Source organism: Ovis aries, chromosome 12 (genome assembly GCF_016772045.2).
Source record: "Ovis aries strain OAR_USU_Benz2616 breed Rambouillet chromosome 12, ARS-UI_Ramb_v3.0, whole genome shotgun sequence".
Taxonomy (NCBI): domain Eukaryota; kingdom Metazoa; phylum Chordata; class Mammalia; order Artiodactyla; family Bovidae; genus Ovis; species Ovis aries.
This window is the reverse complement of record NC_056065.1, coordinates 6,096,489-6,118,638: the sequence shown is the minus strand read 5'-3', so window position 1 is coordinate 6,118,638 and position 22,150 is coordinate 6,096,489. Positions and strand designations below refer to the sequence as shown.

The following is a 22,150-nucleotide window of genomic DNA, read 5'->3' as shown; positions in this document are numbered from 1 at the left end:
GATTCTCTTGTCTAAAATGAGAAGAATCATACATGACATTCACTTCATTGTACAGCAGAAGAAAAACACAATGTTGTAAAGCAATTACATTCCAATTAATTTTTTTTCCTACAATAAATTTTGAGAAAATCCAGCATAGAACAACCCCTTCTTGCCTACATTATAAACAATGATTTGGGGCAGCAGTAGGAAAAAAAAATGACTGAGGAGGTAAACTAATTTTTTCACACTGTACTAAAACACAAAATATCCACTAACCTAATATATCTTGTACTATGTAACTCTATGAAATAATATGAAAATATGCAATACATATTCAAATAAAAATTTCAAATCAAAGTAGGTGCAAAAACAAGTTTAACAGTGTATAATTAGAAACAGCAAATGCATTATACATTAGAGTACTTATTATTGGTTAGAATATGTTGAAAATTGCTCTAAAGTCATGCACTTAATTCCTGGATGGACCAGTTGCCTCTGCTTTGTTACAGAGACATGAGCTGAATCACAACTCCCAGATGTCTTGGAAGTGTACCCTGTTGATCAGGAGGGGCACACAGCGATATGTGGAAAGATGAGTCTAATTCCATCACAATGACAGGAAAAGCAATTCTGAGCACATTTCCTACAGGGAGGGGTCGGCAGCCTAATCGTTATTTTGGTTTGGCACTGAGCACGGTGTCTCTCATAAGCGGGTGCCTAATGATAGTTCTCTGTAATGTTCATAACAATGAAGACATACATTTTAAGCCATACAGCAGCTTTCCAAACAGGTAGTTTTAAGACTGTGAGATCCACAAATAACACAGTCCTTTCATCAAATATTAGTTCTTGAAATCATTTGGGGCTTAATATTTCATATATATTAAAAGTTCTGATTTGGAAAAGCACTAACAGTCTTGCTCTGTGATGTAAGTTAAGAGCATTTAATATGACACACACACATATATATATTACATTGGGCTGTGCTTAGTAGCTCAGTTGTGTGCAACTCTGCAACCCCATGGACTGAATTCCATCAAGCTCCTCTGTCCATAGGGATTCTCCAGGCATGAGTACTGGAGTGGGTTGCCATGCACTCCTCCAGGTATATTACATTGTGTTGATATATACATATATATGAGTGTATGTGTGTGTCCCAGTGTGTATGTACCAATATACATAGATAGATACAAATATGTATCAGTTTAGTTCAGTAACTCAGTCGTGTCCAACTCTGTGATCCCGTGTACTGCAAAATGCCACGCTCCCCTGTCCATCCCTAACTCCTGCAGCTTGTTCAACCTCCTGTACATCGAGTGGGTGATGCCATCCAACCGTCTTGGCCTCTGTGGTCCACTTCTCCTGCCTTCAATCTTTCTCAACATCAGGGTCTTTTCTAATGAGTCAGTTCTTCATATCATGTGGCCAAAGTATTGGAGCTTCAGCTTCAGCATCAGTCCTTCCAATGAATATTCAGGACTGATTTCCTTTAGAATGGACTGGTTTCATCTACTTGCAGTACAAAGGACTCTCAAGAGTCTCCTCCAACACCACAGTTCAAAAGCATAAGTTCTTTGGTGCTCAGCTTTCTTTATGGTCTGAATCACATATCCATACATGACTACTGGAAAAATCCTAGCTTTGACAAGACAGACCTTTGTCAGTAAAGTAATGTCTCTATTTTAAATGTGCTGTCTAGGTTGGTCATAGCTTTTCTTCCAAGGAGCAAGTATCTTTTAATTTCATGGCTGAAGTCACCATCTGCTGTGATTTTGGAGACCCCAAAATAAAATCCTCCACTGTTTCTATTGTTTCCCCATCTATTTGACACAAAGTGATGGGACCAGATGCTATGATCTTTGCTTTTTCAATGTTGAGTTTTAAGCAAGCATCTTCATTCTCCTCTTTCACTTTCAACAAGAGGCTCTTTAGCTCTTCTTTGCTTTCTGCCATCAGGGCAGTGTCTTCTGCATATCTGAGTTTATTGATATTTCTCCCGGAAATCTTGATTCCAGCTTGCACTTCATCCAGCCCAGCATTCCACATGATGTACTCTCCATATAAGTTAAATAAGCAGGGTGACAATATGCCTTGATGAGTTCCTTTCCCTATTTGACTTGGAGAATTTTGAGTATTACTTTGCTACTGTGTGAGAAGAGTACAATTGTGCAGTAGTTTGAAAATTCTTTGGCATTTCCCTTTTGGGGGAATAGGAATGAAAACTGACATTTTCCAATCTTGTGGCCACTGCTGAGTTTTTCAAATTTGTTGGAATATTGAGTACAGCACTTTCACAGCATAATCGTTTGGGATTTGAAATCCCTCAACTAGAATTAAATCACCTCCATTAGCTTTGTTTGCAGTGATGCTTCCTAAGGCCCATGTGATTTCGCTTTCCAGAATATCTGGCTCTAGGTGAGTGATCACACTATTGTGGTTATCTGGGTCACATAGGAACCTGGAATGTCAGGTCCATGAATCAAGGCAAATTGGAAGTGGTAAAACAAGAGATGGCAAGGGTAAACTTCGATATTTTAGGAATCAGCGAACTAAAATGGACTGGAATGGGTGAATTTAACTCAGATGACCATCATATCTACTACTGCGGGCAGGAATTCCTCAGAAGAAATGGAGTAGCCATCATGGTCAACAAAAGAGTCCAAAATGCAGTACTTAGACGCAATCTCAAAAACGACAGAATGATCTCTGTTTGTCTCCAAGGCAAACCATTCAATATCACAGTTATCCAAGTCTATGCCCCAACCAGTAATGCTGAAGAAACTGAAGCTGAATGGTTTTATGAAGACCTACAAGACCTTTTAGAACTAACACCCCCAAAAGATGTCCTTTTCATTATAGGGTACTGGAATGCAAAAGTAGGAAGTCAAGAAACACCTGGAGTAACAGGCAAATTTGGCCTTGGAATGCGGAATGAAGCAGGGCAAAGGCTAATAGAGTTTTGCCAAGAAAATGCACTGGTCATAGCAAACACCCTCTTCCAACAACACAAGAGAAGACTCTACACATGGACATCACCAGATGGTCAACACCGAAATCAGATTGATTATATTCTTTGCAGCCAAAGATGGAGAAGTGCTATACAGTCAACAAAAACAAGACCAGGAGCTGACTGAGGCTCAGATCATTATTACCAAATTCAGACTCAAACTGAAGAAAGGAGGGAAAACCACTAGACCATTCAGGTATGACCTAAATCAAATGCCTTATGATTATACAGTGGAAGTGAGAAATAGATTTAAGGGCCTAGATCTGATAGATAGAGTTCCTGATGAACTAAGGAATGAGGTTTGTGACATTGTACAGGAGACAGGGATCAAGACCATCCCCATGGAAAAGAAATGCAAAAAAGCAAAATGGCTGTCTGGGGAGGCCTTACAAATAGCTGTGAAAAGAAGAGAAGCAAAAAGCAAAGGAGAAAAGGAAAGATATAAGCATCTGAATGCAGAGTTCCAAAGAATAGCAAGAAGAGATAAGAAAGCCTTCTTCAGGGATCAATGCAAAGAAATAGAGGAAAAGAACAGAATGGGAAAGACTAGAGATCTCTTTAAGAAAATTAGAGATACAAAGGGAACATTTCATGCAAAGATGGGCTCGATAAAGGACAGAAATGGTCTAGACCTAACAGGAGCAGAAGATATTAAGAAGAGGTGGCAAGAATACACGGAAGAACTGTACAAAAAAGATCTTCATGACCCAGATAATCATGATGATGTGATCACTAATCGAGAGCCAGACATCTTGGAATGTGAAGTCAAGTGGGCCTTAGAAAGCATCACTATGAACAAAGCTAGTGGAGGTGATGGAATTCCAGTTGAGCTGTTTCAAATCCTGAAAGATGATGCTGTGAAAGTGCTGCACTCAATATGCCAGCAAATTTGGAAAACTCAGCAGTGGCCACAGGACTGGAAAAGGTCAGTTTTCATTCCAATTCCAAAGAAAGGCAATGCCAAAGAATGCTCAAACTACCGCACAATTGCACTCATCTCACATGCTAGTAAAGTAATGCCCAAAATTCTCCAAGCAAGGCTTCAGCAATATGTGAACCGTGAAATCCCTGATGTTCAAGCTGGTTTTAGAAAAGGCAGAGGAACCAGAGGTCAAATTGCCAACATCAGCTGGACCATGGAAAAAGCAAGAGAGTTCCAGAAAACATCTATTTCTGCTTTCTTGACTATGCCGAAGCCTTTGACTGTGTGGATCACAATAAACTGTGGAAAATTTTGAAAAGATGGGAATACCAGACCACCTAACCTGCCTCTTGAGAAATCTGTATGCAGGTCAGGAAGCAACAGTTAGAACTGGACATGGAACAACAGACTGGTTCCAAATAGGAAAAGGAGTACCTCAAGACTGTATATTGTCACCTTCCTTATTTAACTTATATGCAGAGTACATCATGAGAAACGCTGGACTGGAGGAAACACAAGCTGGAATCAAGATTGCCGGGAGAAACATCAATAACCTCAGATATGCAGATGATACCACCCTTATGGCAGAAAGTGAAGAGGAACCAAAAAGCCTCTTGATGAAAGTGAAAGAGGAGAGTGAAAAAGTTGGCTTAAAGCTCAACATTCAGAAAACGAAGACCATGGCATCCGGTCCCATCACTTCATGGGAAATAGATGGGGAAACAGTGGAAACAGTGTCAGACTTTATTTTGGGGGGCTCCAAAATCACTGCAGATGGTGACTGCAGCCATGAAATTAAAACATGCTTACTCCTTGGAAGAAAACTTATGACCAACCTAGATAGTATATTCAAAAGCAGAGACATTACTTTGCCGACTAAGGTCCGTCTAGTCAAGGCTATGGTTTTTCCTGTGGTCATGTATGGATGTGAGAGTTGCACTGTGAAGAAGGCTGAGCGCCGAAGAATAGATGCTTTTGAACTGTGGTGTTGACTCTTGAGAGTCCCTTGGACTGCAAGGAGATCCAACCAGTCCATTCTGAAGGAGATCAGCCCTGGGATTTCTTTGGAAGGAATGATGCTAAAGCTGAAGCTCCAGTATTTTGGCCACCTCATGCGAAGAGTTGACTCATTGGAAAAGACTCTGATGCTGAGAGGGATTGGGGGTAGGAGGAGAAGGGGACAACAGAGGATGAGATGGCTGGATGGCATCACGGACTTGATGGACGTGAGTCTGAGTGAACTCCGGGAGATGGTGATGGACAGGGAGGCCTGGCATGCTGCGATTCATGGGGTCGCAAAGAGTTGGACACGACTGAGCGACTGAACTGACTGAACTAGGTCATAAAGATCATTTTTGTATACTTCTTCTGTGTATTGTTGCCTCTTCTTCTTAATATCTTCTCTTTCTGTTAGGTTCATACCATTTCTCTCCTTTATTGGGCCCATCTTTGCATGAAGTATTCCCTTGATATCACTAAATTTCTTGAAGGTAACTCTAGTCTTTCCCATCTTATTATTTTCCTCTATTTCTTTGCATTGTTCATTTAGGAAGGCTCCCTTATATCTCCTTGCTATTCTTTGGAACTCTGCATTCAGATGGGTATATCTTTCCTTTTCTCCCTTGCTTTTCACTTTTTTTTTCTTTTTTCAGCTATTTGTAAGGCATCCTCAGACAACCATTTTGCCTTTTTGCATTTTTTTTTTCTTGGAGATGGTCTTGATCACTGCCTCTTGCACAATGTCATGAACCTCGACCCATGGTTCTTCAGGCAGTCTGGCTATCTGATATAATCCCTTGAGTCTATTTGTCACTCTACTGTAAGGGATATGATTTAGGTCATACTTGAATGGTCTAGTGGTTTTCCCTACTTCTTCAATTTAAGTCTGAACTTGACAATAAGGAGTTATGATCTGAGCCATAGTCAGTTCCCGGTCTTGTTTTTCGAAGTGTGTATGAAGCTTCTCCATCTTTGGCTGCAAAGAATATAATCAATCTGATTTTGATATTGACCTTCTGGTGATGTCCATGTGTAGTCATCTTTTGTTTTGCTGGAAGAGGGTGTTTGCTATGACCAGTGTGTTCTCTTGGCAAAACTCTGTTAGACTTTGCCCTGCTTCATTTTGTACTCCAAGCCCAAATTTGTCTGTTACTCTAGATACCTCTTGACTTCCTATTTTTTCATTCCTGTCTCCTATGATGAAAAGGACATCTCTTTTGGGGGTTTGGGCTGTTAGTTCTAGAATGTCTTGTAGGTCATCATATCACCATTCAACTTCAGCCCCTTCAGTAGTAGCTGGGGCATAGACTTGGATTACTGTGTTATTGAATGCCTTGCATTGGAAATGAACAGAGGTCATTCTATTGTTTTCGAAACTGCACCCAAATACTGCATTTTGGATCCTTCTGTTGACTATAAGGGCTACTCCATTTCTTCTAAGGGATTCTTGCCCACAGTAGTAGATATAATGGTCATCTGAATTAAATTCCCTCATTTCAGTCTATTTTAGCTGATTCCTAAAATGTCGATGTTCACTTTTGCCATCTCCTGTTTGATCACTTCTAATTTCCCTTGATTCATGGACCTAACCATTCCAGGTTCCTATGCAATATTGTTATTTACAGGATTGAACTTTACTTCCATCACCAGTTACATCCACAATTAAGAGGTAAAAACTTACAGTTACAAATAAGTGAGTCATGTGAATGAAAAGCAAAGTATGTTGAATATAATCAATAATAATGTAGTATCTTTATATAATGATGATAATGTTCAAACGGTACAAACTTTCAGTTGTAAGCTAAATAACTACCATGGATGTAATGTAAAGCTGGAGTAATATAATTAACACTGCTCTGTTATACAGGAAAATTGTTAAGTGAATAAATTCTGAATTATCACAAGGAATTTTTTTTATTTGATTTGATATTTATAAAAGATGATAGACATTCACTAAACTTACCATGGCAATTACTTCCTGTTGTGTATAAGCAAACATTATTCTGTACATGTTACCTTTGTATAGTGCTATATATAAATTATTTCTCAATAAAACTGGAAGAAAAAAAGTAGCCAGTTCTCTCTGTTGCCAAGAATTATTTTTAGGTATCCGGATTCAGTTTTAAAGTATTATTAATGAAGCACAAGCTGGAATCAAGATTGCCAGGAGAAATATCAATAACCTCAGATATGCAGATGATACCACCCTTATGGCAGAAAGTGAAGAGAAACCAAAAAGCCTCTTGATGAAAGTGAAAGTGGAGAGTGGAAAAGTTTGCTTAAAGCTCAACATTCAGAAAACGAAGATCATGGCATCTGGTCCCATCACTTCATGGGAAATAGACGGGAAACAGTGGAAACAGTGTCAGATTTTATTTTTTGGGCCTCCAAAATCACTGCAGATGGTGACTGCAGCCATGAAATTGAAGCACGCTTACTCCTTGGAAGAAAAGTTATGACCAACCTAGATAGCATATTCAAAAGCAGAGACATTACTTTGCCAACAAAGGTCCGTCTAGTCAAGGCTATGGTTTTTCCTGTGGTCATGTATGGATGTGAGAGTTGGACTGTGAAGAAAGCTGAGCACCGAAGAATTGATGCTTTTGAACTGTGGTGTTGGAGAAGACTCTTGAGAGTCCCTTGGACTGCAAGGAGATCCAACCAGTCCATTCTGAAGGAGATCAGCCCTGGGATTTCTTTGGAGGGAATGATGCTAAAGCTGAAACTCCAGTACTTTGGCCACCTCAAGTGAAGAGTTGACTCATTGGAAAAGACTCTGATGCGGGGAGGGATTGGGGGCAGGAGGAGAAGGGGACGACAGAGGATGAGATGCCTGGATGGTATCATTGACCTGATGGACACGAGTCTGAGTGAACTCCAGGAGTTGATGATGGACAGGGAGGCCTGGCGTGCTGTGATTCATGGGGTGGCAAAGAGTAGTACATGACTGAGCGACTGAACTGAACTGAACTGAATAAATTATTGTGTTTAGACATTTTAAAGTAATCTCATTTTTGAGTTCACATAATTAAATCATTTTGTATAAAGAGAAAAACTGAACTTAAAATTTTTGCTGTGTTATCACAATTTACCATGCCCTGATAGACATTTTATAAACACACTCAATTCAACCCTCATTTAAAAAACAAAAAGCAAAAATCTTATAAGGTGATTAGTATTATATTCATTTAATGATGTGGAAAACAAGACTAAACAAATAAGCTGTCCAAGACCTCCCAATTTGTACAGTCCTGAGTTTTAAACAAACAATATACAAGTAGAATTTTATGACTCATCATTGCTTATTGTTCCACAATATCCCATTTTCTTTTTCATGGTATATTATTCAACTGGGTATACTGCGCAGTTAGGCTACATTTTTGCAGCTCTCCTGCAGCTATATGTAGGTATATGACCAAATTCTAGCTGAAATTATGCATGCAATTTTTGTAGTACCTTATATCCTTTTCTCCTAAGAAAAAAGGTTGAAGTTAGGATATAATGGCAAGACCAAAGCAGCCATACTGAACCATGGAAACTGTTTTCAGAATGACACAAAACAAGATATAAGGAAACTTTATCTCCAGCGTATTTTGATTTAACAGTCTTGGACAGACTACATAGACATTTCTATTTGTGTAAGTTCTTACATCTTTGTGTGTACTTTTATTTTATAATATGTGTGGCATACTGTGGTAAAATAGCCTCATGATGTATCATGACTAATGCAACATTTTGTATATTTTTTCTTGTAAGTAACCCCATTGCCCATGGTGAATTCAAATAAGACTTATTCTACCTTACTATGACAATCATGGTTTATGAAGACCTTTGCTTGTTAAGCTAGACAATGCACAAATAAATTAAACATCAATTTCTCTATCCTAGATATTATAATTTAAAACAGATTAATCTAATTGTATTGATGTGCATGTGATTAAAAACAATAACATTTTGTTATTAAAATTATGTTAGAGTTAGACATAACTCTATACAAAAATTCCACACTGAAAGACAGATTCAAATCCACTTATTGGTGACAGCTTTAACTAGAGACTATATTTGTAGAAACTACCACTCAAGTGTCTGAAATTTAACAATATATACACACAACAAAAATAGTAACTATAAATACAACAAAAAATGAAACACAAATGATTTAAAAGATTAACAAGTTGCATAATGGAAATTTCACATAGATCATGAAAACCCTTTATCAAGCACTGTTGCACTTCTTGGCACAGGAAAGTGGCAAAATTTGTGTAGTCACTTCCTTCAAAAATAAAATGCGCTCAAGAAATTGATGTAGAGGCAGAAAGTAAGAGCCCCACTGTAGGGAGTTTACTGTGATGAGCACAGTCCCAACCAAAGTACTGGACTTGCTATAATATTTAAATCATCTGTACTTATTTTAGCATTAAAATTTCAATTATAATTTTAATTGAACAGACTATGTCTAACATTTATAACTCATTCATTTCACTCTTGGTCATTTTCCAGCAATTGAGAAATCAGCATATATATAAAAATTTCAGTTGTAAGTACTTTTTCTTAAGTCCAATAAAAGGAGAAATCTTCTAAATTATTTTAAAAATGTAATTATCTTAAAATTAAGAACACTTTTGTGACTTGAGAAGGCACTGCTGTCAGTATTTCAAATTTATGCAGTTATTTACTAGGTGAATAATAAAAGCAATCTGTTCAGAGTAAAAAAAAATAAAAGATAAGATGGTATTGTGTCCATTTTAGAGGGATATTTTATATTTAACAATGTTGAATATCCTAAAATGTTTACTTTTAAATATAAAAGTAAGCAATAAAACATTTAAAATCCATTTAATAGAGATTTTTAAAATAAATTTATTTCTTTTAATTGCAGGTTAATTACTTTACAATATTGTATTGATTTTGCCATACATCAACATGTATCCGCCACAGGTATACACGTGTTCCCCATCTTGAACCCCCCTTCCTCCTCCCTCCCAGTACCATCCCTAATAGAGATATTAATTACATACTACTTAAGCATACATTATATTTCTGTATCTAAAACTAGAATTACACACATATATCTGTAGCTATATTTATATCTAAAAATTCTATAATGCTAGTGATGAGGGCATTCTTCCTACTTCAGGACTTCCTAATTTCTCTTTCTCAGTAGGTCAAATTCAGGTCAGAGCACAATTATACATAATGAAGTTGAAAAACAGATATATCATTCTACCTCATTTTCTGATTTTCACATTTCTTTTTTTTCCTTTACTTAGGATCTTCATGGATCCATAGAGGAAGTGTATCATTTCTCATTGGATTACTGTGTAATTGGCAAAGTGGGACTTTCCACAGGAAGAAATAACTGTTTTCTATAACAAAGCAAAGTACCGGTTGCTTCACGCTGTCAGGACTGCCCTTGCTTTCTGCCTGGCTGCATGTTAGACCATCAGGGGAGTGATGGGCAGTGACACTGTTCCCAACAGCAGTTTTGCTTTGAAGATTACGGACAGATAAGGGCATCTCCATGTCAGCAGTGTGAAGGAAAAATTCTTGTTTGACAACTATGGTATGAAATACAAATTCTTGTGATCTGATTGTTTACAGCATTTGGGAAACCTCAGAGTTGCAGTAAATATCAATTCCAAATAATCAATGTCCTTTCTTGATTTTTTTTCTGTAAGACTGAAGTAAAGATTTTATTTTTGTTTCTGTAGGTGACCCATTATGTTTTATAGTAAATATTTATCTATTTATCTTTATTGTCAGCTCTTAGTTTAAATGGTTTATAATACTTTTTTTAGTATTATAATTAAAATGAAACATAATAAAAATGCTGATGTAAAGTCTTACCAGGTGAAGATAAGGCATAGTAATGTAGATATTAAAATCAAAACTTGATTAAACATTGCAGACTGTGTACGCTGAATGGCTCTGTGTAGATCATTCTGAAATAATACAGAAAAGCATATTTTAAATTCTGATAGATACTCAATAATCATGAGTTTTGTTACATTTGTTACTATGTATTACAGTTTAACTGTCTTATTCATACTCAACACACATACTTTAAATGCATATAGCAGGATATTTTTGGTTTTTCCTAGGTCTAATTAAACCTCACTGTAACATTCATTGCCAAGATAATATTAATACTATGGTACACCACAAAAGCACTAAATTTTAGTTTACTTGCCTTACAAAGAGATGTTCAATGACTCTCCAAAAGCCCTCCCTGAAGACAATGCTGTCTTATGGAAATTTCTAATTTTAAAAGATCAGAAAATACTATGTTCAACTGAGGGGAAAGTAATAGCTGGATCCAACTACAACCATATCTCATTCTCTAAGTCACAAAAAGTAGCAGGCAGTTTATCATAAAAATAAAAAATTACATAGCCAATGAACATGTTTAGATAAATTTCATTCATATTAAGAGAAATGTGAATTCAAGATACAAGTTTACTTTGCAATTGAAAAACATTAAAAAATAATAATACCTACTGTTATTTAAGAGGCAAAAAATGAGCACGCACATGTAATATTGCTCAAGTAATTTGTTATAAATATCTTGAAAGTAATTTGGTAATACAGGTCAAAATTCACAAGTATGCCCTTTCCAGTTCATGCATTCACCATTTAATTAGTATTTATCCCATAACATAACTTCTAAAAGTTAACCACATGAAAATTATGAGATGGAAGTTGAATATTTATGTATGTTCATCTTCATTACAAAATTATTATATTTCCTATATTTTTATATTATTTATAGTATAAAATATAAATATGAACATATTTATTGTGTAATATATATTGTGTGATGTATATTATTTTGTATACTATTTATTTGTATCAATATTTTGTATAATCTTTATTGCAAAATTATAATATGAATAATGAATGTTCATCCCTATTAAAATAACTAAAAATGAAACAGAAAATGGTTGAATAAATTGATCAAAATTAGATAGCAGACTTACATGCATCCATTAAAGATGGTTTGAACATAAATATTTATTGAATAGGAATTCGTATTTGACAAACATTCAAATCATAAAATTAAACAGACAATTTTGTGTGTGTGTGCTTTCATAGAAAATATTAGAAGGATATAAATTATTTCTAGTGTCTAGCCTTTGTGGAAGATTTGTAGTTTTATATAATGTTTTACTTTATACTCTTCTGTTTTATAACTTTTCATAATAATTTTTTAACAGTCTGAATAGCTGTACTTCATGAGATAAATAGATAGCTCAGCTGGTAAAGAATCTGCCTGCAGTGCAGGAGACCCTGGTTCAATTCCTGGGTTGGGAAGATCCCCTGGAGAAGGGAATGGCTACCCACTCCAGTATTCTTGCTTGGAGAATTCCATGGGCAGAGGAGCCTACTGGGCTACAGTCCATGTGGTCACAAAAAGTCACTTGCACTTTCAATATAAAATAAAACCTCAATGAGCTATCATTTTATCTTTCTCTACCACACATTTAACCAGAACTTTCGTTATGAAAACAAAAAAGCGAAGTTGATTAAAACTTCACCTTGCATTCTTTACTTTCTTCTAACAGAGGTGTTAATGAACAGAAAAACAAATTAAATTTTACCAATCAGGAAGAAAAGAAGTAAAATATAGAATTATGGTGGAAAATGAATCCTAAATAAATAATGCAAAGCACTACTTTTACTCTTAATGATTGACTAATGATTCCTTTCTTGGTTAGGTTACTTTTTCTAGCAACTAATAAACACAAATTAGCAAAGAGTACTGCAGGAATTTTTTTTTTTTTAATTAACAATTTAGGCAGTCTGTTGCTGCTGCTGCTAAGTTGCTTCAGTCGTGTCCAACTCTGTGTGACCCCATAGACGGCAGCCCATCAGGCTCCACAGTTATAGTTAGTGAAATAATATTTTTTTGGACAGCTAAGATAGCAGGATGTTTTTGCAAACCATTCACAGGACATATGCTGCTCCCCTTATTAGCTGTAAGCTTGCATGAAACTCCAGTGGTCACTTAATATATTGAGAGCTGATTAGAAACATTCAGCTGGTTGTAAAGACTCAAATGCTATCCAAATATTCCTTTTGGCCAAAACTATTGCCATACTTTCTGTTAAAAAGCTATTTAAAAGAAAAACAAGTTTGCCTCCAAGCAAACAATTTCAGTGTGATCAAATTAATAATATTGAGCTCTTACTATGTTTATTTTTTTATTTTTATTTTTTTCTATGTTTATACTAGATACAAGATTTTTACACATATATAAATGTATATATAACATAACTTAATTCTCACAGCAAGCCTATATGTTGGTAGTTTTATTCTCTTTCAAAATGAAGACATTAGCAAAAGTGTTAAATCACTTGCTTATTTTATCAGAGTGCTTCGCTGAGAGTAGACTCATATTAATACTTGTAAAACAAATGGAAGTGAAAGTGTGAAAGTGTTAGTCTCTCAGTCATGTCTGACTCTTTGCAACCCCATAGACTGCCAGCCAGGCTCCTCTGTCCATGGAATTCTCCAGACAAGAATACCGGAGTCAGTTGTCATTCCCTTCTCCAGGGGATCTTCCTGACCCAGGGAAAGAACCCAGGTCTCCTGCATTGCAGGGAACTTCTTTACCATCTGAGCCACCAGGGTAGAATAAATGACTGAATAGCAAATAGCCAATGTCAGCTCACTAGGAAGTATCCAAGCCTATAATGTTTTGGTCCTAGTTATAAATCAGTCCTTTCAAACAGAGTCGGCCTTAGGCAAAATGCAGTGGTGGCACATCTCTGAGTTCTGCATCTCTTCCTTCTTGAGTCCCCTTCTGCCTCCCTATTCCCAACCGAACCCAACCTAAAAAGTTGACTTTACATGAGGACCTTCCAGCTCCAATACAGCGCCTTAGAAAACTCCACAGATTTTTATGGAATGTGAGACTACCTACAGTTTGACAACACTACCTCCTGAAGCCTTAAACCTAGGGGTCCTGTTATACCTAATGAGATTGCTTTAGAAGGAAACACTATCTTCAGAAGATTGGTAATACGTTTGACCATCCAAACAGCAGTCAGCTTTGGTTTGGTGATCTTTAGACTACCTGAATTATTTTTGCTTACCATCTCATAGGGCCTTATAAAACAAGGGACTTGACAGTAAGGGCGTTTCACCACTTTTCATTCTTATTAGGATATAAACAGACATAGGGTCTATTAGCTTAGACGTCTATGCAACACATCACTTTAGTGAGGTAAGAAGGTAATGGAGCATTGAAAAATACTTTTGTCTTTGCATTTGTATTTTATACTTACAATCATATTTTCCAAGGCATGTTTGGCAAGCCAACAGTTTAGAAAAACTGGGACAAATAGATTTCTTAAGGAAGGCCAGAATATCTGGAAGACAAATCAAAACTAAATTTTTATCTCCAAGCAAGAAATCTACATGACTGAGAAGAAAAGCAAACCAAAAATAAGTTATTAAGGACAATATAATTATATAAAACATGTGGCAAATACTCTAAATTCATATGATTATTGAAATGGAGGGGCAGACAGGATCTTTTCCTTCTCTAAGTCCTAAGGAAAAATTCTTTGCAAAGTTATTATAGAAGCAGAAGGAAAATAATGAGCTGTAATGGGATATCAGCTATAACTGTGTTAATCTGATCACTAAATCTTTTGGTATGACTGTTATAATAGATATCATCTTTTTTCTTTTCTGGAACTGGAGGTAAAAATAGGTGTAAGGAGACAGTGCTTTACTTTTCTATAACATTACCACTTACTCTCTCAGATTCAAACATTTACGTGACACTGGGGAACTGTATTCCACTGGAATTATATTTAATTAACCTGTCATTCAATCTGGAGCCAGTTGTTCCTCTAGATAAATTACTCAAATTAAAATAATTGTCAGAGTGAGCAACAGCTTCGGATCATACTGACTTATAGTCATGATTTTCCAAATAAAATTCAAAATAAAAAGTGTTAGAAAGCATATTCCCAACAGACATTTCTAAAGCTTTATCAAATATAGATTAAAATCCAATTTTGCAATGGAAAAGTGCTGGTTGCATATTCTGTAGCTGAACAGGATCACCATGGAATTGGTCCTCCACAGACTTTAATAAAGAAGCACACTGCTGGTTGTCTTAGTTGTTGGCAACATATTTAGTAAACAGAGAACTGGATTTAATAAATCCTGTGGCTTAAACTAAAGATAAACATATTCTCAGCATGAGAAACTTTTATAAATACTTGGTTTTACTTGGCTTTTATTTTTTAAAACTCTACAATATACACAAGAAGTGGAGTGATTCATTCTAATCTGTTTAGACAAAATTAACATGTTTAAATGGTACCTCTAGAGTATATATTCCTAAAATGCATTTCATTTTGCTATTGAACTAAATCTCGTTAATGTTCACTTAATTTCACAACCCAGTTATAACTGACTTTGTTATTTATTTTCTAATACCATGATTTAACACATTAACAAAAACCTAAACTCATTCATCTGAGCTAATATATTATTTATTGCTATTTAGATTGAAAGATTTTACTCATGACTAATAACAAAATTATTTCTTTTAAAGATTCTTTTAGGACTTACTGAGATAATGAAGGGAACCGCATTAATTATTTCCAAGATGAAGGGTATTCGTAAAATCTGTTCCCAGATGTTTCCCTTCCAAAAAAAAAAAAGAATAAACATAAAAGTCAAATACAATTGATACCATTAAACGGGGAAAAGGCATCAGAATTTTGCTAGCAATAAGGATAAGTATGTTTATATTAACAGAATACAAAATCATTATTTAGAAATGTAGCAATGACTTTTAGAGATTATTTTGCTACATGTAATTGTGCCCTCTCAATTTTGCAGAGTTTAAGTAAACCAAATGCTCATAGTAATCCATGAATATTGCACATAGCACATTTTAATCACATAATATCGTATCAAAAAAGTTACTAGTAAAAATAAAAAAATTAAGAAACCTTACAGAATCAATGAAAAAGTAACTCCATCCTAATTTTTATATCATAATATAAAGCATATTAAATAGTTTGCAAACACACACATATAACAATGGCCCTGGGAGGCCATTTAACATTGTTTTTAGATTAATAAGATTTAAAGTCAGAGTTTTCTCAATCATCTGGATTCTAGTCTCCCAACCCACACAGTACAACAATATTAATCGGGTCTGGCTACATAATTAGTGGGGCCCAGTTAAAAACAAAAATGCAGGGCCTCTTATTAACAAATTATGAGTAATTTCAAGAAGGTGACATCAGAGCATTCAAACAAGCACATATCCTTCTAATTGTGCAGCTCTGGGCAACGGCACTGACTAATAGGTCATTCCTGAAACTTTCTCTAACGATGTCCAGTGAAAAAGAACTCAGAACTCCCTAACGCAGTTTATTCTTTCAACAAAAAAAAACAACAAAAAAACAAAAGAAATTTATCTGTTAGAAAGGCAACTTGAAATCTGACCCCTGTAATGTCTAATTATTTTATGAATGGCAACCCACTCCAGTAGTCTTGCCTGGAGAATCCCACGGAAAGAGGAGCTTAGCAGGCTATGTTCCATAGAGTTGCACAGAGTCAAACACGACTGAAGCAACTGAGGACACACTGGCTATAATATTGGGATCTTTATTTTTCTTGAGGTCCCAAACTCTTAAAACATTACAGAGATGTAAAACACCTTGCATCGCCGATCCTGCTCATGATGCCAATTGTCTCGCTGTTCCCAGTGTTCGCTGAACCCAGGGTAGGCAAGGCATGAGCTAAGATGTTAGTAGGAGGCTAGAGGAGCCACTGGCGACCCACTCCAGTACTCTTGCCTGGAAAATCCCATGGATGGAGGAGCCTGGTGGGCTGCAGTCCCTGGGGTAGCTAAGAGTGGGACACGACTGAGCAACTTCGCTTTCACTTTTCACTTTCATGCATTGGAGAAGGAAATGGCAGCCCACTCCAGTGTTCTTGCCTGGAGAATCCCAGGGATGGGGGAGCCTGGTGGGCTGCCGTCTTACAGGGTTGCACAGAGTCGGACATGACTGAAGTGACTTAGCAGCAGCAGCAGAGGAGCCCTAGGAACTGCAGATACGTTTATTCTCTCCTGGCCTGCAGAGCAGCCATAACACAGCCTCTCTCCTGCTGCCTCTGCAGCCATAACAATAGACACCCTATGTTCTCCCCTCTCGTGGCTGACCCAGGAGACACAGCGATGACACAGCAGTAAAATGCAGCCCTAGGTGGAGCTCATATATCCCTACAGCACAAAGTAGCTGTGACCAAGTGAGTACCTCGATGCACATGCGCCGTGTTATAAGTGACTTGAGTTATTACATGAACATTATTTACAAAATGTGAGGCAAAAGCGAGAGGCTGTGGGGCAAGAGGGCCTGACTATGCCATCTTGGCTAACTTGGTCTTTCCCTGCACACCGCCACTTCATAAAGCAAGTTCTACATCGGGGATCGTCTGGGTTGCTAAAACAGTAAGTAAGAGATTTTGTTATCCCTGGTTCATATGCCGTCTGCAGGCTAAATAAAAAGTGGTGGGAGAGCAGGTGGAAGGCACGGAGCTCTAAGGATCTCTCTCATCTCTGTGTAAAGATGTAAGGATGCTTCCCTCATCACCTCCAGCTCTGTAAGAAGGGCGCAGATAAACAACCTAGAGAGCTGGACTCAGACTTAGAGGCTGTTTTTGACTAAGGCCTAAAACATCACACACACACACACACACACACACACACACACACACACACACACAGCAAAGCAAAGAGAAAGAATGTTGCGATAAGCACAGGCTACACTTACAACAATACTAAGACAGAGCGACTTATTTTCTGGGAACAAGATATAGACCCTACAGAATAAAATGTATGGCCATTTTAAATTCAGACTCGGAAGGGCTGCAGGCCTGAGGAGACAGAGAATCTTGACAGATGGTGGCCCTTGGACCCCCCAGAACCCCGGGCAGAGTGGCCAGAGCAGGGCTGGAGGCATCAAGGAGCTTCCACCCAAGGCCTCAGGAGAACCACCAAAGCCCCATCTGTATCTGCCATCAGAGCAACCAAACTACAGACTATTCCTGGGCCAGTCCGTCAGGACCACCTTCTCCTGGAGCCTCCTCAGCCCTGAGCGGCCACGATCAGCTGGTTTCGGACAAAGAGGAGGTGGACACAGGAGAACCCCCCCAAGAAGATCCTTGCCCCGTTGAGTTCCCAGCTGGGCAAACATGCACGCTCAGTCCTGTCTGACTCTCCGCTGTCCCACGGACTGTTGCCTACCAGGCTCCTCAATTCATGGGATTTTTGAAACCAGAATATTGGAGCAGCTTGCCATTTCCTCCTCTAGGAAATATTTTCCTGGCCCAAGGACTGAACCCACATTTTTTGTGTCTCCGGCATCGACAGGTGGATTCTTTACCATTGTGCCACCTGGGAAGTTTTCAGCTTAGAAAAAGCTAAAACTGGATGGGAACATTAAATTTTTTACATACTGAACACTATCTCTGAAATACTAAACTGAGATTTGTCTTGCAAAAAAACTAAGGGGCCTAACTGAGATTTCATTGGATCAGCCTGGCTCATAAGGACAATGACTGGGTTTGAAGGAGAAACGTAGAAAGGGCTAAAGGCTTTTCTACTTGCACTCAATCAGGCCTATTCAATAAACCATTTATACTTGATTTTCATTATGCAACACATCTATTTTTTATTGTGCTGGTTAATGTTACCATTTAACAGTTTTTTACATGACTCAGTTTCCAGAATGTGCAACATTTGGCCTACTCTTTCCTCACCATATTTTTTACCAGTCATTGTACATTGTTCCTTAATGTCAATGGTTTTACACAGGAAAAGAGACTGATGTGACCTGAGGAGGGGGATGTAATGGGAATCATTATCACTGGTCACATGGCAGGGTCTTTCTGCTAATGTACATTAAGACTAGCATTAGTTTTCTTAGCTTGGCACACTGGAAAAGTTTAGTTCCTAGTAAACCAAAAGCTTCTATACCTCTGATGTCTCTCTTCATTTCCAGATCTAACACAACATTTATTTTTTATTGCTTTCCCTCAAACCACTAAGAGAGTCTGATGACTAAAATGTGATTCAGTTGGGTTCATTTCTGATTTAGCCTCCATATTCCAAGCCAGAGAAACTTTCTAAAATGGCCAATCTCCATCGCCAACATCCAAACTCCTCATTATATCATATGAAGCTTCACAATTTGAACTATGACTGCTGGTTTGTTCTGTACCTACTATATTCCTAACCCACCTTGAATTCAGCTACAGATTCACTACATATAGAACTAATTTTGATATAGTTCTCTGAATGAGCTAGGCTGTTTCATCTTTTATAACTTTGCTCACACTTCTTCTTCTGCTTGGAATGCCCCAATCCCCATGCCTTCACCACTAACTACCTTGATACATGTTTTTAACATTTTACAAAACTTATCTGTTTCTATGACCATTAGAGTTCAATGAGCATGATATTGAATAAAGGAAAGTTCCAAATATTTTATAACACTCTTCCCTTCTGGTATAATTGCTTGATTTTGAACTTAAGCATTTGTATTTCTTTTTCTTGGATCCATGTGGAAACACTCAAAAAATTGTATTACGTCTTCCTGATGCAATCATATAAATCATTAAACTTATGGCCACAAAGCTCAACAGAAATTTTCTGGAAGAAAGCATTTCAAGAGTACTTGGCTATATATTCATTTTAGGTAATCTCATTTATGTTACAACTTCAACTTATTATCAATAATAAACCAATGACTTCCAATGTTGTATCTCTAGCCTGGATCAATATTGTATCTGAGAGTCAGTTTCAGATCTCCACTGTCTAATGTGCTGCTTCACATGAATGCCTCAAAGGCACCTTGTGGGTAATTTGTCTCAAAGTAAAATTTAAAGGACAATGAAAACATGGCAATCCAAAACCTATGGGATATAGCAAAAGCAGTTCTAAGAAGGAAATTTATAGCAATGCAATCTTATCTCAAGGAACAAGACAGATCTCAAATAAACAACCTATCCTTACACCTAAAGCAACTAGTGTAAGAAGAATAAACAAAACTCAAAGTTAGTGGAAGGAAAGAAATCATAAAGATCAGAGCAGAAAAAAATGAAATAGAGACAAAGAAAACAACAGTAAAGATCAATGAAACTAAAAGGTGGCTCTTCAAGAAGATGAACACAATTGATAAACCTTTAGCAGACTCATCAGGATAAAAAAGTGAGAGGATTCAAATCAATAAAATTAGAAAGGAAAAATGTTACAACTGATACCACAGAAACAAAAAGAATCATAAGAGACGACAACAAGAAACTATATGGCAATAAAATGGACAACCTAAAAGTAAAATTTAGGATGTTTGTCCTAACTGACTCTCTAGCAACAAAAACCAAAGATCCTGGTGAAATTTGCATCTTCTTTTCACATGCCATTGTTGTTCAGTCACTAAGTCATGTCTGACTCTTTGCAGCCCCATGGACTGTAGCCTGCCAGGCTCCTCTGTCCTTCACTATCTCCCAAAGTTTGGTCAGATTCATGTCTATTGAGTCAGTAATGCTATCTAACCACTCATCCTCTGCCGCCCCCTTTACACACTGCTGCTGCTAAGGCGCTTCAGTCGTGTCCAACTCTGTGCGACCCCATAGACGGCAGCCCACCAGGCTGCCCTGTCCCTGGGATTCTCCAGGCAAGAACACTGGAGTGGGTTGTCATTTCCTTCTCCAATGCATGAAGGTGAAAAGTGAAAGTGAAGTCGCTCAGTCATGTCCGACTCTTAGCGACCCCACAGACTGCAGCCCACCAGGCTCCTCCGGCCATGGGATTTTCCAGGCAAGAGTACTGTGGGGTAGAGTAGAGTGGGGTGCCATCGCCTTCTCTGCTTCACACTACCTACCATGAACGTATCTTGGGTTGTCTGGTTCTCAATTTACACTCTATTTCCACTCTAACTTCTTAACTGGTCTCCCCACCTTCCTCTTCAATGTTCCTTTACCTAGTTAACTCACACATGTCTTTCAGCTATTAATTCAAATCTTCTGAGTGTTTTGAGACTTTCCCCACCTCCTCTTTACACACACTCTAGACAAGATCAGACTCCCACACTTGGTTTTTTGATTCTTCATCAACATCCTTCTCCTTCCTTTTTTTCAGTTTGTTTTTATATATTTGATCAACACTTGACTTTGAATTTCATGTGGTCCAAGTGAGAGCATTGGGCTTCCTTGGTGGCTCAGATGGTAAAGCGTCTGCCTGCAATGCAAGAGACCTGAGTTCGATCCCTGGGTTGGGAGGATCCCCTGGAGGAAGAAATGGCAACACACTCCAGTACTCTTGCCTGGAAAATCCCAGGGATGGAGGAGTCTGGTAGGCTACAGTCCATGGGGTCGCAAAGAGTTGGACACGACTGAACGACTTCACTTCACTCATGTGACTGAATTTAATGTGGTCCAGGCGAGAGCATACATTTAGTTCACAATTCTTTGCTCTGTTTCAAGCACAGTCCTTGCCAGTCTGAAGCTCCTCAATAAAATCTATCTGCATTATGTCAAACACGCTCCTGTTGTTGATTCACAGCTTGTGTGTGTGTGTGTGTGTGTGTGTGTGTGTGTGTGTGTGTGTGTGTGTACGTTGTGGCAAATAATGAACTTCCACCTGAGGACTGACTTCCACAATCTAAAATTATACAGGGAGGCAATATACTCATTGCTAAAAGTAAATGTCTTTTTCAGTTATATTCATTAGGTTTAGTTCTAAAATCTCAGATTGTCTTCTGAACTTAAAGGTATATTCATAAATTATCTCCCCTAAAAGTAGCTGATGAAAAATAGAGAAATTATCCAAAAGTTGTATTGGCTGTTAGGGAGTTCCCATGAACCTACATAATATAGGCTCAGGATAAAAGCAATTATGGCAAAAAGGAAAGCATAAATCTAGAGATGGCACTATGTAGAGAAGTGTGAAATAAGATCCAAAAGGCAGGCACATGCTTTTCAAAATTAAGTTAAATACCTGTTCCACTTAATCATATTTTCCTGAATGAGATGAAAGGCATTAGTCTTCTTCTAAAAGGTAACTTCTTAAAGAAAAAAGGTAGTTTTTAAGAAATAGCTTTAACTGTTCTAAGCATATAGAACTCTCCGTGTTCCTCTTCTTATTGACATAATTCAATAAAATATAAATAAAATTTAATCTATTTTATATTTGGTATGGATGC

At 37.4% G+C, this 22,150-nt stretch overlaps 1 protein-coding gene across 5 annotated transcripts in view; it reads right to left on the bottom strand.

Annotated features, from left to right (window-relative positions):
* KCNT2 (potassium sodium-activated channel subfamily T member 2) overlaps positions 1 to 22,150 on the bottom strand; it is a 445,611-nt gene that overhangs the window by 256,823 nt on the left and 166,638 nt on the right. For all 5 annotated transcript variants that reach the window (XM_060396308.1, XM_060396309.1, XM_027976255.2 and 2 more), the window contains 3 exons: positions 15,501 to 15,575; positions 14,198 to 14,281; positions 10,758 to 10,852 (listed from right to left, as the gene is read on the bottom strand). In XM_060396308.1, the coding sequence (XP_060252291.1) occupies positions 10,758 to 10,852; positions 14,198 to 14,281; positions 15,501 to 15,575 (254 nt within the window). The remainder of the gene's footprint in view (positions 1 to 10,757; positions 10,853 to 14,197; positions 14,282 to 15,500; positions 15,576 to 22,150) is intronic.